Source organism: Anguilla rostrata, chromosome 7 (genome assembly GCF_018555375.3).
Source record: "Anguilla rostrata isolate EN2019 chromosome 7, ASM1855537v3, whole genome shotgun sequence".
Lineage (NCBI taxonomy): Eukaryota > Metazoa > Chordata > Actinopteri > Anguilliformes > Anguillidae > Anguilla > Anguilla rostrata.
Genome location: NC_057939.1, coordinates 20,418,881 through 20,437,119, shown reverse-complemented (window position 1 = coordinate 20,437,119; position 18,239 = coordinate 20,418,881). Strand labels below are relative to the sequence as shown.

The window sequence follows — 18,239 nt, the reverse complement described above, 5'->3', positions numbered from 1 at the left end:
AAATTGCATAGTACAGAGCCAAATAAAGAAAACAATATACATCTTTGTCCCAAACATTATGGAGCTCACTGTATCTGGAATGAGTTTCCCCATTAGTTAGCCCACTGCTGTTTGTAATGTCCTGCCTGTGGCGGTTATAATGGCAATGCTTCATTTCTGGCTGTCTGTAGACTACCCCCTGTAAATCCCTTTGCTCTGAATATTATGTACTTCCGCTGTAAGTTTTCATTGTGAATATATTATATTCAAATTACTGTGGAGCGCTGACTGGTTAGTGATGCTGATTCACTGCGGGACTCCGATTAGGAGTAGACACAGACACAGAGGTGCGGCTAATTTGTTTGCAGCAGCGAGTCAACATTGTACAAAGGAATGTTCGCACGGTTTCGTTTTTCAGGTACGCCTACTACACTTACTCGAATGACGCACACTGAACACTTTCACTTAATTACAGAAAGGTCCCAAAGTACACGAGTGGAATGCCTGACAGGGAATTTAGCACATATTACATTATCATAATATTAATATTGTTACACTACACATATTTTAAGAGGATTACATCAGCTGCATCAAAATTCCTATTCATCTTCGAGACCATTAATCAATCCGTTTTGATGGCTCGTCAAAAATCAACTCCGTATTCAGAAAAAACAATGCTGCATGAAATGTTTTGTTTGAACCAAAAAAAATTGCGTTGACAAACAGTTGACATACTGAAAGGATTCTGACACTTTATTTTCCTCGCAATGATTGATCTGTCGGTATTAAAAGCTGCACTTTCAGCTAAATGGGCATGTATTTGCTTACCAGGACATCAGATTTACGAGACCACTTTGTCTGAAATGACTCTGCACCCCGTATGACATTGATTGATCTGTCTCAGAACCCGAAAGTCACAAGAGGGCTGGTGTCTGACGTGAAATATGTACAAAAATATCACCCACATAATCACAAAATTTGATACAATTTGTTCTAAACTGCAGTTGTACGGCAGTTTAAGGAGATCAATAATGCAGGTAAAACACAGAGATGTTTGACTTTGTGCTCGGCACCTACACTGCACATACTCCCTGTGCTGCAGTCGCTTTATAAAACACACAGTGGACAGCAGACCTGTTCCTGATTCATGCTCTCTAATCCTCGCTCTCCTCACCAGTCGAAACGAGTTCCCTCATTAATGCAGGGGCTGGACCGTAACCTGGAGAAAATGGCCGGGGTGGGAAGCATTATTCAATTTCAAGCGGCGGTGTTTTTTGTTTTTTATGGCGCGAGTGAAATTTAAAAGGCCATGGGAAACCCTTATTAAAACAGGCTGTGTGGGCTGAGGGTGTTTAATGGAAGTGGGGGGAGGCATGTGTTCCATCTCAGAGGCGATGTTAACCTCTGACCCCGGCACGATCAGCTTGTACCACAGGGCCGCTGTTGCAGTTGCCACATGAATTCAGAAGGAGCTGTAGCTCATTAAAATCTAGCACTTAGCAGAAAAGACGACCCAGTCCACCGGAACCTCATTACAGTCCTGCCAAGTTTTGAAATCAGCCCCGACGTGATACTCTTATCAAAGTAGAATTGCCGTTAAATTATTGGTCTATTTTTGTCTTTCTCTCTTTCCCTCTTTCCCTTTCTATCTTTTTCCTCTCTCTGACTCATCCCCTCCTCCCTCCCTATTCTCTTTCCCCTCCCTCCCTCCCTATTCCCTCCTCCTTCTTTCTCTCCCTCTTTATTCCCTTTTCCTTCCCTCTCTCTCTTCCTTACTCCTCTCATCCTGTTCCCTACTCATCACCGCTTCTCCCTCCCCTGTCTGTCTGTCTGTCTGTCTGTCTGCCTGTCTGCTTTTCTGTCTGTCTGTCTGTCTGTCTGTCTGTCTGCCTGCTTGGCTGCCTGTCTGTCTGTCTGTAGGTATGTAAGCTGCGGGAGAGGCTACAGGATGTGAAGCAGAGCCGCGACCTGGAGCAGCACAAACACACGGTCCTGGTGACGGACCTGAAGGCCAAGCTGCACGAGGAGAAGATGAGGGAGCTGCAGGCGGTGCGGGAGGTGCTGGTGCGGCAGCACGAGCAGGAGCTGGCGCGGGCCATAAAGATCCGGGACGGGGAGGTGCAGCGGCTGCAGTCCCTGGTCAACGTGCTGCGGGACGGGGCGGCCGACAAGGTGAAGAGCGCCCTGCTGGGGGAGGCGCGCGAGGAGGCGCGGCGGGCCTTCGACTGCGAGCGCTTGCGCGCCCAGCAGGAGATCCTGGAGCTGAAGGCCGCGCGCAAGCAGTCCGAGGAGGCGCTGGCCAACGTGGTGCAGGCCGACAAGGCCAAGGCCGCCGACCTGAGGGCCGCCTACCAGGCCCACCAGGACGAGGTCAGCCGCATCAAGCGCGACTGCGAGAGGGACATCCGCAGGCTGGTGAGTGACAGCAAAGGGGGGCGGGGTTAGAGGGTAGTGGGCGGGAGCAGAAGTGGCTGAAAATGCAGTCAGGTCTTCTCCTCTGGAAACTCCTGCATATGAACTAGGCCTGTTGTGACCTCAGGGATTCCCTAGACCCTATTTGTGCAGAGATGAAAGTCGCATGAAAGTCGAGAGCTTATTGGACACATCCCTCATTCAAATGAATATTTGGGATGTTTAGATGTTAAATGTGAAGATTTGTTTTGGGGATATGGCCCAGCATGCAACACTTTGAATGCCTTTCAGGAGTAATATTCTTGGATTTTCAGGAACATGGACCTCTTCAGGAGAGAGTAGAAAGTAGGAAACAATTTCTTTTAGTTTTAGGCTTCATTTGCCTGTCAAAATTTTCCTTTTTAATGAAAAATGTTAAATGTAATGTAAAATGTATAAAAAGAAGAGCTGGGTTGCAAGAAGGGGAATGTTAAAAAAGGAAAAACACTCCAGTTCAGTATACTATGGCGGCCTGCTTGGAACACCGCACCCTGACACTGTCTAGACACTGTCATAACTACATTTCTATATTCTGTGAATAAAGTACAGGTGACATTCAGGCCCATCAATGAACTGAGAAACACAGTTGCCTCCTTTGCTACATGTTGACATCTGGCCTACAGGCCTGGCAACACGCTTCCTGCATTTTGTTGTTTCTAAGTCTCGCTCGCCCACTTTCTGTGGTCTGTTTGCTTTAGTGATTCAGCTCAGGCAGTAGCACTCTTACTGTAACATTAGCGTGCAGCTACTGTTTCAGCCTGTGCTGCTTATCTACAGGCTGAGGAAGTGTCACATTTCACACCTCAGACATGATTACCACCACCCATTTTACTGTAGGTCAAAGATAATACACGCCAGGTACAACCTGCAGGACACAAGTGCAGCTGAGTGGGTCTGTCATGGGGTCTGTTCTTATATCATAAGTCTTTGTCTTCTCTCTCAAAAATGAACAGGTCAAATAGTAAGAGAACATCCACACATTTTATTACATTTGTCCATTCGGATAGAGAACCAAATTTAACCAATTATTACAGTTTTCTTGTTGCCTTAGCCACATGTAGGTGTTGCCCTATAATCTGGAATGCTCTTTGAAGCGGTAAAAAACCAAGGCAGTGTACAGCCCGTTAACATTGAATAGAGGAAAAAATCTCCAGCACCTAGTATATGAGATGTTCCTAGAACACGCCTGCAAACCTGCTAGGTGAGTCCTGGTCTTGAAAATGTTTATTTAAAAGAGTGGGAGGAGAATCAGATGTGCTGATTGGTTGGGATTGTACTTCCTGAAGTAGGGGGTGGACCCTTTACAGCATTTCCCCACCTCCCCTGGATGTAAACAAGGCAGAGTCCATCTGTTTGTTATGGTTGGCAAGCTAAATGCCATTTAACTACTGTCTGATGTCCAGTAAGGATAAAATATGCTCAATGAGAGCTGAAGCTTCCGTGTTAGTATTGAGTTAACAAATATTGTATTGTGTGGTACTAAAGGTGCTGAGTGGGATTTGAACCCCACCTTTCTTATTGCATACAATGCATCATGAATATCATCTGTATACCACAGGGGGGAGACAGGAAATGTATCTCAAGAACAATGAATTTTCGCATGGTCCTTGAGATATTTTTTACTTCATTAATGTTTCAGTTATGCCACAGGAGGGCAGTCTAACATGGAGAATGTTTATGAATTTCACATCTGATGAGAATAGATGTTTATTGGGATCAAGCAGAGCAGTTTTTGCAGATTCTTCTAGTCTTTATAAGCTGACCTCTGGACAGTCTATTGATTTGAATGTGACAGGGATAATTTGTGGAGACTACTAAATTTATTTACACTTTCTTCTTTGTAGTCTAAGTCTGTCCAGTTATAGTTGATGGAAGTAATTAGGGTTTAGGATTCCTTTTAGGTTCAGTGCCTGTGCTGAGTAACTGTACTGACTGCTAATGGTGTGGTTGATATTCTTTAGTGACTCATACATAGACAGAGGGGGTCCATGTTAGGCCTTCATGTTCTTTCTGGTTTTACTGGGAGATGAAAGGGCACCCCTGGTTCAAATTCAATATGTAATTCCCCCTTCGAATAGGGGAAAAACCCCGCTTGCATAATATACCTTTCCATTGACCTTTCCAATATGGACTTAAGCGGACTTGATCCTGAGTTTGGTTACTCTGTTGTAAGTCGCTCTGGATAAGAGCGTCAGCTAAATACCTATAATGTAATGTAATGAGTGCGGTGCCTCATCATTTTTTTGATCTACCACTTGTGGGAAACAAAGTCTCAGCATGGTTGTATGATTAAAAGCGGGTCAGTTGAGTTGAAATCAAAGACATACTCTGTATACTATAAAAATGGTGTTTCAAGTTCTAACTTTAGAGGGGTAAGTTAGGATCAGTCCTTTTGATCTCTGTTCTGTGTCTGTTGGGCAGAGTACGGGTGGTTGGCCAGTCAGAAATGAGTGGAAAACAAGAGGTTCTTACATATAGAAGTATGACTTGAGTGTCTCCATGGATACAAAACTTTAAAATGGCCTTTAACCTGCAGTGACCGTCAGTACAGATTAGGGTTATGGTCCTTCCACGTTTCTGCACTGCGGGGGTCACCTGTTGTGTTCAGAAGCCAGTCACTGTATGGTTTCCACAGCCACCATTCTGTGCTTGTGTGCTGGGGTGTGTGGAATGGGACAGGGTGTAGAAGTCTGGTGACTGGAGTTGGTGTATGAAACAACTTTTACTCTCTTAACCTAGAAAAGTGTTGCATGTGCAGGACACACAAGACGTTGTCTCGGCCATTGTGTGTTAAAATGTTGTTCAGTAAAATGATTGTGTTTGAATCACAGAGACCCAAACTGTTCAGGCATTGTAATGGTGCCAAAGCACGTATGTTACACCGGGACATCAGTTAGCATAGCGCTAAGTGCTAAGGGCCCTGGGTAATATGTTTGTCTACAATAGATCTAGTTAATTGACCCATTAAGGAAGAAATGTATACAGTGGAAAAATCTGTTAGTTACCTTGGGCAGATGCATCTGATTTCCATCTGGATATACAGAATAAAAACTGTTCTGAGGAACACAGGTGTGCAGACATATAAACTGATGATTTTATCGATTTGGTCATTTTTTTGGGGGGGGGCTCTTTAAAAGAGGCAGTTGTTATTTGGCTCTCATTGCCTTTAGCGGAGGTAACAAATGCAGCTCTGTTATAAAAGCACGCCGCTTTGTAGCCTGATGAACGAGACGCCCACCGGCCAGGACACGTCTGCGCGGAGAAGGACGGCGCTGGCCGGCCCGATCGTTAGCATGATCGATCGCGAGGCCGGGGAAACGCCGCCGCCGTCCACAGGCAGGAGAGCAACGGCCGGAACGGGGGCACTGCGGTTCATCCCTCTTTCCCGCTCTTCCTCTCTCCCTCACTTTCTTCCTCTCCCTTTCTCTCTCTGTTCTCTCTCACTGTCTGTCACCCCACCCTTTCTCCTTCCCTCTCCCTCTCTCTCTTTCTCTCCCTCTCTCCCTCTTTCTCTGGCGGATGGCTGCGCCATTTCACTCAAAACTGCTGTGTCATGGCTGGCTTTTCTCTCCCTTCGCTGATTTAAGTACCCGCCCTGTTTCCGCAGGCCGTCACTCACCACTCAGTCCAAGCAGAGTAATGGGCTGCGGTACCATCAGTTAAAAGTACACAAGGCTGTAAGGGCTGGTTGTATACCCTCCACACAGACTATTAGCACTGATATAACCTTGGGCAAGGTAGTATGCGGGAAGGGTTTTTGCTGTTCGTCCAGGCCTGGAATGGTACTGTTCTGTTTAAATCCAGCCGCAGATTCTAGAATTCATTTTTGAATGGAAGCTGAAATGCACTACATGGCCAAAAGTATGTGGACACACGAGATCTAAGATCTCATTCCAAATTTGTGGACATTAATATGGAGTTGGTCCACCCTTTGCTGCTATAACAACCTCCACTCTTCTGGGAAGGCTTTATGCTTGATGTTGGAGCATTGCTGCAATGATTCGCTTCTATTCAACCAGAAGAGAATTAGTGAGGTTGGGCACTGATTGGGCGATTAGGCCTAGCTTGCTTGACTTTCCAATTGATCCAGAAGGTGTTGGATGTGGTTGAGGTCAGTGCTCAGTGCAAGCCAGTCAAGTTCTTCTGCACCTTTCTCGACAAAACCATTTCTATATGGACCTTTCTGTTTGCCCGGGGGCATTGTCGTGCTGAAATAGGAAAGGACCTTCCCCAAACTGTTGGGGAAGCACAGAATCATCTAGAATGTGATTGTTGGCTGTAGCATTAAGATTTGCCTTCACTGGAACTAAGAGGCCTTGCCAAAACCATGAAAAACAGCCCCAGACCAAGGGGTGTCCAGATTGTCACCCATATACACTATATGACCATTCTACACACTGGGAGAACTGCTACAGTCAGAATGAATGAACGAGTTTATTGGACTATTTAAAAATGAGATTTTGTAAGACTGCATAGCAGACAGTAATCCTTTAAATATTGTCAATGATAGAAATAAAGCAGGCTTATTTCCATTGTGGTTCTCTAACATTCAAGCATAGACATGACAAAACATCCAATACAATACAGTTAATGTAATACACACAAATATGACTGGACAATACATTCACCACTGGACAGACAGTGAAGAGCAGAGGCAGCAGTGAGATTTAACCAGGGAAATGTGATGTGCACTTCCAGAACCCTCCTCTTGAGCAACAGGGTCATGTGACCTCCCTGATTATACTCACTCTGATACGGCCTTCAGTGCTCCTGCCAAGAAAAAATAAACTGAACTTCTCGTCGAGCTCGGGCTGACCCTAGACCAGGCCGTCACAACCATTAGCGCTGTAGATGAAAGGTTGTCTATGTGTGTGTGTGTGTGTGTGTGTGCATGTGCATGTGCATGCGTGTGTGTGCATGTGTGTGGTGCGTGCATGTGTGTGGGATCCTCTGTGTGCATGAGCATGCGTATTCGTGTGTGTGTGTGTGTGTGCATGTGCATGTGCATGCGTGTGTGTGCATGTGTGTGGTGCGTGCATGTGTGTGGGATCCTCTGTGTGCATGAGCAGGCGTGTGTGTGTGTGTGTGTGCGTAAGTGTGTTGTACACTAATAGTACTGAATTCGCTAGATGAAACTAAGGAAGGGAATAGCTTGAAAGAACATGAAGGGGAATTATACTCAATATAGTGTCAAGGTTTTCAGAGCAGCACTGCCTTTTTATCAAAATGCACTCTGATATTCTCTCAGAACTGTTGTAATCCCATGTTATACAGACCAATGAAATTTTTTAATATGCAAAACCAAGATATCAGAGTAGTCTAATGGTATTGAAAAGACAGGGTCGTTGTGTAGGCAAACTAGGTTTAAAAAAAAGTTGAGGAATCAGAAGAGGTTGACCTATTGCGATGCCTGCCCCATATGTGCATGTATACATTTTGAGCTTAGTTACAAAATACTTAAGTAATGTTCAGTGATGTGTTAGCAGAAAATTTCATTTTACGATAAAGGAACTCAAGAGGATAGGCTGATTTTTTAAGAATTCTGCACTTCAAATATGAATGCCTATCCGTCAGTCATATTTTCGTTCACACAAAATGGGGTGAGCAACCTGTTGGATGCACTGACCCAGAAGGTCATCGGCTTAAGTGTTACCTTTGTAACGGTTAAACTAGACTGATCTCACAACCCCAACTCTGAAAGCACAAGGGAATGTGTGTTATGCCAAAAATGAAAGCAATGTCAATCAGGATATAAGGAAATCAATTAAAAATACCAAATGTTGTAGTAATTATTTCCATTTAAACACGCTGCCCGATATTTGACAATTTCAGCACTATTTGCTTTGTTTTTTTGTTTTCAACTGAAGGACAGAACATGCTTTAATCAAATCATTGTCACCAACAGTAATTAACTCATAATTAAGCCGTTATTCCTCCATACAAACACTAAGTTATTATTATACCTGTTTAATACTTGTTTTATACTGGGCCAAAACTGCAAGGCTCACGTTATTTCATATGGGTTGTTTATGGAGTCGTGTGTTCAGTGATGCAGATCAGCCTGCCCAGGGGTCTAGTGTGAGCGTCCCACCCAGGAAACAGGCCTCGAGCCCTCTGTTCCCAAGCCACAAGTGCTTTACCTTTACACACATCATCTCCCCCTCTGAGGGTACATTCCCCCAGGTTTACTGATATCAGGCAGAATGTGGCGTGTGTAAGGAGTGACGCTCTGTAGGCGTCCTCTTTCTCCTAAGCACAAGGTAAAGGCCTGCGTTTCCATGGCAACGGCAGCATCCTGTTTTCCAGTCCCGCGTCTGACGTGTTAATGTTAAATCCCTTTTTCTTTTTTGTTGTTGTTGTTTCTTGCGGTCTAGTGAAGTGAGAAAATGGTTGGCTGTGAATGATGGGGAGAGTGGGAAGCTTGTCCAGCGCTGTGAGGACATATGCAGGCAGACGAGAGGCGAAGACCAAATACAGTACCTGCCTGTGTGGAATTTCATTGTAGGTAGAGGTGTACCTAACGGTTGCTAGCAGGTGTTTTGGAGCAAGCCGATGACTCCCAGGGTAAGCATTGTGGGTAGTATTATTGTGATGGGACTAAAAGGGGCAGGAATAGAATCTCACAGAAACCCACGTAACAAATATGTGCTCTGTCCCATGTCCTTCATTTAATTGATTGTAATTTAATTGATTGCGACAGCCATGACACCATGCTTGTTTGTTTTGCTCCTGGATGTGCAGGGTTTTTTTTCTTCATTAAAAACTTAATGGAATCGAGGATAAGCCCTGTCCCGTCCTATCCACTTGAGTGACATCGGGGGCTAACTCAACACCGTGTGACCTCAGCACATTGCTCAGCGTTTTGGCATGTGTGAGGACGCGGTGTGTTCCTTGTTCCGTATCTGAAATTCCAGATTCCGGAATATTATGTGGGTATTCTCTGATACCGGACATGCTGGGGAAATGGAGTGAGACATTGTGTCCCAGGATCTTTTTATGTCTGTGTGTTTTTGTGTGTGTGTGCGCATGCGCGCGTGTGTTTGTGCGGAGGGGGCAGAGGTTAGCCTTTTGTTGTCTGTGCAGGGGGAACAATGTTGATGGTATGAATGGCACTTCAAAGGAAGGGACCTGCTGTTTTACAGCGGGGATTACCCCATGGATGGGGATAGAGGTAGAGAGGCCAGCGAGGGGGAGTGCCTGCTCACACGAGCCTGTCTGAATGATTTTAATTACGGGTCGGATTTTATTTGACTTTTTTGTGTATGTTTAGTTCTTCTGCTCAACAAATCTGCTGTTCTGGGGCTTATATGCTGTTTTTCAGGTAATGTTTGTCATAGGACCTTGTTTATTTAATAAAACATTTATTGAATTAAATGCTTTTCATCTGAACTTAAAGAAGTGGAATTGCCTGTTTTTTTAATATAAATAATTCATTATATCCTATTGGATTTTGAATAGGAATCCTTAGCTTTAAGAGTGGTTACCAGTATTACACAGAGAAAATAAGCATTTCAGTTTTCTGAGTTTGTAATTGGATCAGATCGTTTACTGAAAAAAAGAGGACTTTGTTGGATGGTTGGCAGGAGAACACTCAAATGAATGTTACATCTAGGCTAATGAGGTGCATATTTAATGGACACGTGCTGTAGTAGTACTTAGCTTCAGTAAAGTTTCATTCAGAGTAAAATCGCGATTGTCCATTCAATATTCTTGTTACACCTGGATATGTAATTAATTATGGACTCTTATCATGATTACTGTGTACCCAAAGATACCCTGTTCTGTTTACAGTGCATGCTTCTGTTTTTAGCAATAAGTATATATTTCTCAAGAATATGTTACGTCTTTATATGTGATTTCGTTATTCACATTTAAACAATAATTTATATTTTTTACATACTGATTGTGCAGTTAATAAGGAAGTCATTGACATATTGGGATATGGGTTTAATAACCAAACCTATCCTGATATGTGAGGATTTTATAGTTTTTATGTTCTTTATGTTCATTTTATGTTTTATGTGCACGGTACTGTGCAACCCCCTGGGGACAGATGAAATTGAAATGAATGAAAGCTGATGTTTCGCAGGAGGAAATAAAGTCAGTTAGCCTTTCTCACGTGAACAGAACATGTCCTGTACCTCTCCTGGGACTCAAACACACGACCATTTGGTCCCTTAGTTGAGTTGGGATCCATATTAAAGGTCAGATGTTTGCCAGGTGTTCTGTGCATTTAGGTAGCCTAGAAGATGCCTCCTCAAGGAGTTTGGGGATGGTTGTGATTATTACTCGTGTAACATGTACAGCACACATGCATGGCACGGAATGGCCTTGTCATTCCTGTCCAGTACTTCAGCGATGAGGTACAGATCTGTGTACAGAGGCAGCGTTTTCTGAGATTGAAGTCACCAGTGGGAGCCATGAGGAGAGCGATGAATATTTCATCTCTTAAATTATTCAGAGGCTGTTTATTTTGCGCGATGGCCTTATTTTTGTTGAACACGCTTTTCGGGTTGAATATCAGAGACCCCGGGGCACCCTTACTCACGCTGCGGCTTCTCTGCTGGCCCCGCCTTCCTGGGGTTTAGAGCTCAGCCATTGGGCCTCACGCATGTCACTCTCTTTCGTGACCGAGGCCTCCTCCTCCTCCCGCCCACAGATGGACGAGATTAAAGGGAAGGACCGGGTGGTGATGGCCCTGGAGAAGGAGCTGGGCCTGCAGGCCGGCTACACCCAGAGGCTGCTGCTGCAGAAGGAGGCGCTGGACGAGCAGCTGGTGCAGGTGAAGGAGGCAGAACGGCATCATGGGAGCCCCAAGCGTGAGATAGCGCCAGCGCTGGGAGACACCACGGACTACATCCTCAGCCAGGTGAGGGGGGGTCTGATGGGAGGGGGGGGGGCACAGTGAGGGAACAATGTAAAGGCATTTGATAGTGTTTGACATGTGAAGAGTGGTGTAGTGGAGAAAGATGGCTTGCAAGTAGAGAGCAATGAAAAGAGAGAGTTTTGGAGAGAGAGCAGACGTGTGAGTGATGGAGGAAGAAGGAAGGAAAGCTGATAGAGAAGTGGCAGAAATATGATTAGTCATTGGTCAGGCAGGTGATCAGAGGGGCGTGGTCAGTTCCCGTTGGTGGTGGGATGCTTAGTATAGTGGTGGAATGATGGTTTTGAGACGATACATCTGTTGGTCTTTTTCTTCCCCTTGACTCTCAGAGGGTGCCAGAGGGAAGAAAAAGATAAACAAGTGTTTTGTTTTTCATAAAGTGATAATAGGCACATTCTCCCATGCATTCAGCAATGTTGTCTGTTTTGCCGTTTTGCAGAAGGTTATGGTTTTGGGGAGAAAATTTCCTTCTTTGCCTCTGGGCTGTCTGGAAGTTTTCAAAGGTTCTTTGAAATATCTGGACCTGCACGTCTAATGCCTGTCATGCTGTTGGTGCATGAGGGAGTACAAAATAAGTACAATCGCATTCTCTAAAGAATCTGCTAAAACATCCTGCTGTTTCACTAACATGACCTAATAAACATGCTATCCTGGGATCACGGGAGAAACAGACATGCAGAAGTGTTTTACTACGGTGTTAAAAAGAGGAATTTCAGCAGAAGAGGACTGGTCGCCGACCATTAACGAAATGGTCTAAGCAGACATGAAATATCTGCCCTGCAATGCTCTTTTCCATGATCCATTGATCCAGGATTGGTTTGTTAACAGAAGCTAATTCAGGTAATGACTGTGTGCAATGGCTTTGAAATGGGCAGTAAAAGTTCTTATTGAGTCCTAGGAGTTTGTCTTCCGCATCGTGGCCCCATTAAAATAAGACATCTGTGTTATTTAATCTATCTGGAGAGGGGGAGAGCTCATGCCTGGGTGCATTTTCCTTGTCTAATAATATGAATTTAAGCAAATGTTATTTGTTCGGCTTTTTAGAGAAGGTGTTTAATTCATTTCAGTCACCTCCAGACCTGTGGGGGTGTCTTTGATTTTAAAATGCAACACCTGCTAAACCTCTGTCTTCAGTGTTATACATCTGGAAAATAAACAACCCCCCTTCTCTCTCTCTCAGGACATGCAGATGGACGAGCGGGACATGCGGAGGTTCCAGCTGAAGATCGCCGAGCTCCACTCTGTGATCCGAAAGCTGGAGGACCGGAACACTCTGCTGGCGGACGAGCGGAACGAGCTGGTGAGGACCGCGTTCAAGGTCCGGTCTGACCCGGGTCAGGGGCGGTCAGGGGGAGGAGCACAGAGGTTGTGGTGGCAGTGGATTTGGGAGGGTTCCGGGTTTTACTTACAGTTATCCAACTAACTGAGTAATCCTGCTCAGTGAAAAAGGCCCCCATCCCCATGCCTCTGTTTCACCTAAAATATGCACTCGAACCTGTGTCCCTCTCCACCTTTGCTCCAGCTGAAGCGTGTCCGCGAGGCGGAGAGCCAGCTGAAGCCGCTGGTCGAGAAGAACAAGAGGATGTCCAAGAAGAACGAGGACCTCCTGCAGACACTACAGCGCATGGAGGAGAAACTGAAGAACCTGACCAGGGAGCATGCTGAGATGGTGAGATCAGAACACACCATAGAAATCTGTTAATGGAGAAACCACAGGAATCGGGCATCAGAGACAATAGGTATTATACATAGGTGTGGCTGGACAGGGACCTACAGTGTTCCCATTTTAGGAGAATTTGCTCCTGAATATTGGATGTGTGGCATACAGCATGTTAGGTTAGGGAGGTCAGAGAGACAGAAAAATGAAGGACCTTTGAACTTGATGAAACCATAGAAGTCAGGCATTTGGGATCGAGAGGCCATAATGACCAGAGTTGCTGTCAGGCTACAGTTATTTAGTTTGTAAGCCGAGGCACCACAGAGACTGCAGCGGTGTCCTTTTATTCATTCAGAATTCAGGCTCTTTAATATTATAAAATTACAATTAAATTATGAGAACCAACATAGACTTACTTAGGCTATAAAGATGTTAACTGTCACATTCATCGCATTGTACTGTTGAAGGTCTTAAGTTTAATTTACGTCAATATAAAGGGTGAGATTGAAATAAGTTGCTGACTGCCTGTTTTTCAATGATGTTATCCAGTCAAATGCTAGACTAAGTAAAAACTTTCATATCCTTGCTAATTGTATCATTAATGTGTCCCTTTCAAGCCCCAGCAATAATTGTCTTAACTGGAACCAGGAATCTTTGGGTAACCCTTGCTATCTGCTAGCTTGCAAATTGTTTCCAGGAGTCAGTCAGTCAAAGGGCAGCTGGTTACGATTAGAAATCTTAATGATCTAATTTAAAAAAGTTTTGGTCTAAGAACAAAGTTCACAGAATTCACAAAGGGAATAGCCATCATCTGCAAGAAATCCCCTTTATTTTTATTTTTATGTTTTTTAATTTTATTTAAATGTGGCCCTGGCTCTTTTTTTCTCTACTTCTCCCTCTGGATGGAGTGATTAGACTATATCTAATCCTTGACATGTCTGTAGTTTACAGTAACTCAGTATGTTGGGCTGATTCTGTTATTCCTGAGGGCTGCAGTCTGAACAGCTAAGAAGTAAGATTGAGAAGATATTTAAAGTTTGGCTGCTGCTTTTTGATCTCTTTGGAGGTCCATATTACATGGTTTCATATTGATTAAGGCAGTGCTTTTTATGCAATGTACCTTGGAATATTTTCAAATTCCACCACAACTGAACATGCATGTGACATTTTGTAACAGATTAGTGGTTAATGCGATAGTGGTGTGCCGTGAAAGTTTTTGATTACGAAAAGTGCACCATCCCAGAAAAAGGTTGGGAAACACTGGATTCAGATGTAGGAATGGAAATGGGGACATCTTGTGGTAATATATGGGAAGTCCATCAGTCTGTGATGTAAAAACTGATGTTATTTAGAGACCTGAATATATGAAAGTGTTTGTAGAGGTTCTGAGATACAAATGCATAGTGAAATGCATGTTCAGCACTACACAGAATTTTTATGTGCATGCGAACACAATTAAATACACACATGTACATAGCGACAGTTATCCCATCTCTCTCTCTCTCTCTCTCTCTCTCTCTCTCTCTCTCTCTCTCTCTCCCTCTCTCTCTGTCACACACACACAGAAACAAATGATATGCGTATAATTTTTTCTCTTTTAATCTTTCCGTGTCTCCCTCTCTGTCTTTCCCTATAGTATAACCTGTCCTGGGATGTCTGACTCTATTAAATGGTCTCTCGCTCTCTCTCTCTCTCTTTCAGAAGGAGAAGGTGCACACGCACACACAGCCCACTCTAAAGAGGGTCAGCTCTCTGAATGACCTGAGCCAAACCCACGAGGAGCAGGAGGTCGAGTTCCTCAAGCTGCAGGTGGCTGAGCAGCGCTGCATCATCGATGACCTCACCGTGGTGAGTGGGCCTGAACCCGATCGTGTCAGAACCGCCGGCTGAACCAACGTGTACTGTCCACGCTGTTGAGTGCCGTACTGTTGCAGTTCTAAAAATTTCAGCTACTGGGGTTAAGACGTGTTGAGTGCCGTACTGTAGCAGTTCGAAGAAATTCAGCTACTGGGGTTAAGATGTTTTGAGTGCCGTACTGTAGCAGTTCTAAGAATTTCAGCTACTGGGGTTAAGATGTGTTGAGTGCTGTACTGTAGCAGTTCTAAAAATTTCAGTTACTGGGGTTAAGATGTGTTCAGTGCTGTACTGTATCAGTTCTAAAAAAATCAACTACAGGGGTTAAGATGCTGAGTCTAGAATCTGTAATCCTTCCTTCCTTCACCTGACATGTACAGAATGGACCACTCAAAGCAATATGGCAGAAACCTTGTGTGGTCAGTCAGTGGTCACTTCTGCTCAGTGAAATGGAAAAACGAGAAAGGGAGCTTGCTGCTTCAGAGTGTTCTGGACAGGGCCCAAGACCTCCAGCGGATCCAAGCCTCCATTTTGCCGTTACAGAACCATCCCATGGGTTAACGCTCACCCAGGCCTGCCAATGCCCCCTCTCACACTTGTCTCCTCAGCCTTGCTCATCAGCAGCTTGATTGGTCTAATTATGCAATTAGCTGTAGGGGTTTATGCAGGCTTCCAAATATTTGCTAATCAAAAATGTGTCTTGAGGAAAGGTCGCTCTTTCATAATTCGGCTGATTGACAAATTAGGGTGAAATTTTAGCAGAAAAAAGGTGATAATATCGCTAATTTTGGCCCATAATTGAGAGAAAATGCTCTGTGACTTGGGACAAATCTTGGTCTGTGAAAACATGTCTTTTCTATCGAAATTAAATCCTGTTACTCTCCAAGGGGCTTGACGCCAGTCGGGACTAGTTACAGCTGGTGAAAGCTTCTCATATCGTCATATCATTCCAATCCTTCTAATATTGTCCCAGAATCATAGACTTAATACACAAGAGAGACACACATTGAAGCACAGCACATATCCCAGTTCTGTTTGGAAACTGTCATTGGAATTAGTGGGCACCTTGTTGAGAGAGGACCCTTATGCGTACTGTACACTTTTTATCATCACGCTTTGCTGGTCCTGTAGGCCACTTTGAATGCAAGCATCTGCTAAACAAATTGATAAATAATAATTAGAATTTTTAACAGCCCCCCCCCCCTCCCCTGCCCACCGTCACCCTCAAGGACTCGTTTGCTTTGGATTGACTTTATTCACTGTATGTTAATAAAGTTTGGTAAAAATCAAATTCATTAATGTAAGCTGCCTGAATTCCGAAGACAAAGCTGTTTTTTTACAGAAGGTTGGCTGAAACCCTACGGAATTGATCTGAAATGCATCTTTTACTTTTACCCTCAGGAACGCGACAAACTGATTATAACCAAAAAGAATAAGAGGAAGGGTCTGAAACTCCCAAAGGTAAGGGGATTGCGCATGTATGGACGTTCTCACCTCATCCCTCATACCCGTTGCTGTTTTCCTTACTCCCTCTTGTAGTTTATCTCTTCAGCTAAATTCCACCGAGTGTCTCGCTGATGGAGTTCAGTGAGCCAAGGTAAAATGCTGAACAGGACTGAACAGGTGCTCTTGGGAGCTGTAGTTCCACGAGTCTCCTACATGCACGTAATGATGTGGCCCCTGGAGTAAAGGACTCATTTACTATATCTTTGAGTCATCACCTCTGCAGCCTCCTTATCTGCTTTGCTGGACATCTGTGCCACGCGGTTGCAGTGTGTGTCTTAAAGCCCCATTTGGTCTATCTGGTGATGGAGATTGTACAGGGAGATGGGGAATTGGTTGTCTTTGTACACGATACAGCAGTACAGGCTGCTTGCGTCCTGTAGCAGACAGATCTGTGGTGATTTGTGACTCCTTTGTATGAGTTTTGAAATGCTGGTGCTACAGTCTGCAGTACTCTACAGTACTTATCATTTCATAATGACTGAGTATGCCAGAAATTTGTCAGATTTAAGAAAAAATGGATGACAGGGGAAAAGAGGTTGCGTGCAGGTACTGTAAGATAAAGTGGCTGTCTGAGTGTCATTTTGCACGTACCATTGAATCTGTTTGCAGTGCAATGTGGGATATTGCGTCCCTCTGGACAAACAGGCTGCCTAATATCTCCAGTGGGTCTCTGTGGATCATGCACTGGGATGTAACATGCCCGCTTCCTTCCAGTCTTAATCTGTCTTCCTGACAGACCTGTTTCCATCTGCTAAACCACACACAGACATAGACTTGCACACACACAAACACACACACACACACATATACACACACACAGCTCTCCTCTACTTTTTAAATGGCTGCTTGATTGGGAAACTAAAGTGATTACATCCACGCTGAGTTTAATTAATCATGTCAAAGCCCAAGAAGCACTATCCACCTGCTGCCTGATTTTCGGTCTCACAAAGAATGCGCGGCTCTATTTTTACCGGTTTGAGTTTGTTTGTGTGTGTATTGTCTTTTAGGTATTTTTACCTACCTACCTTTTTTACCTACGTTTCTGAGTGATTCTCTGTGTGTACTTGCATGTTCATGCATTTGCGTTTGTCTGTGCAAGTGAATGTGTTTTTTTTGCTAGTAGTCAGGTACATAAAATGTCTTCCAGCTATTTCGCTGTGTGTACCTTTTAAAAATAAGTGCCTTTTTGTGGCTGTCAGTAGGTACGCTTGTGTGTTTTTTTTTTTTCTTGCGGTACCTGTGTCCCACCCACCCTGTCACTAAGCAACCGTGTTTTGTGTGGCGTTGCAGATGCGGTTCTCTCTCTGTTTTAATTGCACTCTGGGGTGCAGAGACAGCTGCATGCACTTGTGAGCAGGGATGAGAGTGACTTTCAATTCCAAACTCTCGTCCTCTCACCAGCCACACCATTAGCTCTCCGACACTCACTGAGAACTCAGCCTGAGCCGTGACATTTTTCACGATGTTATTCTTCTAAGTATCTGAGATCTCTTATGTTTGTGAGAGAAATGCATGTGTCAAGTTAGCACAGGAAAGTTCATGCTATTGTTATGGTGTTTTGTGGGAAAGTCTGTGTGACTCAAAAATCAGGGCTTTATTTGTACCTGAGGAAATAATACTTAGGGGTACTTCATTAGAATTTTTTTGCGTGTTTTGAGCTTGAAATCAGTTGAAGCACTTTCTAAGTTGTAGCTCACCGTTATTATAAGTGAGTTATGGTGTGCTCTTTTCCAGCAGGTTACTTCTCTATGGATTCCTCACTGGCCTGGCCTCTCTTGAGGTGTTTTTAATACTGTGGCACTTATAGTCAGTGTATCTCTGAGTGAATTGCATTGTTTTGATGGGTTAAGATTTATGAACTACTGAGCGTTTCTGTGAATGCAATATTAATCCATGAAAGACGCAGTA

The 18,239-nt window shown here is 44.2% G+C and overlaps 1 protein-coding gene across 2 annotated transcripts in view; it reads left to right on the top strand.

Annotated features, from left to right (window-relative positions):
* The window catches only part of jakmip1 (janus kinase and microtubule interacting protein 1), a 66,941-nt gene that overhangs the window by 31,880 nt on the left and 16,822 nt on the right, over nucleotides 1-18,239 (top strand). For both annotated transcript variants that reach the window (XM_064343575.1, XM_064343574.1), the window contains 6 exons: nucleotides 1,900-2,394; nucleotides 11,090-11,299; nucleotides 12,495-12,614; nucleotides 12,837-12,983; nucleotides 14,673-14,819; nucleotides 16,227-16,286. In XM_064343575.1, coding sequence (XP_064199645.1) covers nucleotides 1,900-2,394; nucleotides 11,090-11,299; nucleotides 12,495-12,614; nucleotides 12,837-12,983; nucleotides 14,673-14,819; nucleotides 16,227-16,286 — 1,179 coding nt within the window. The remainder of the gene's footprint in view (nucleotides 1-1,899; nucleotides 2,395-11,089; nucleotides 11,300-12,494; nucleotides 12,615-12,836; nucleotides 12,984-14,672; nucleotides 14,820-16,226; nucleotides 16,287-18,239) is intronic.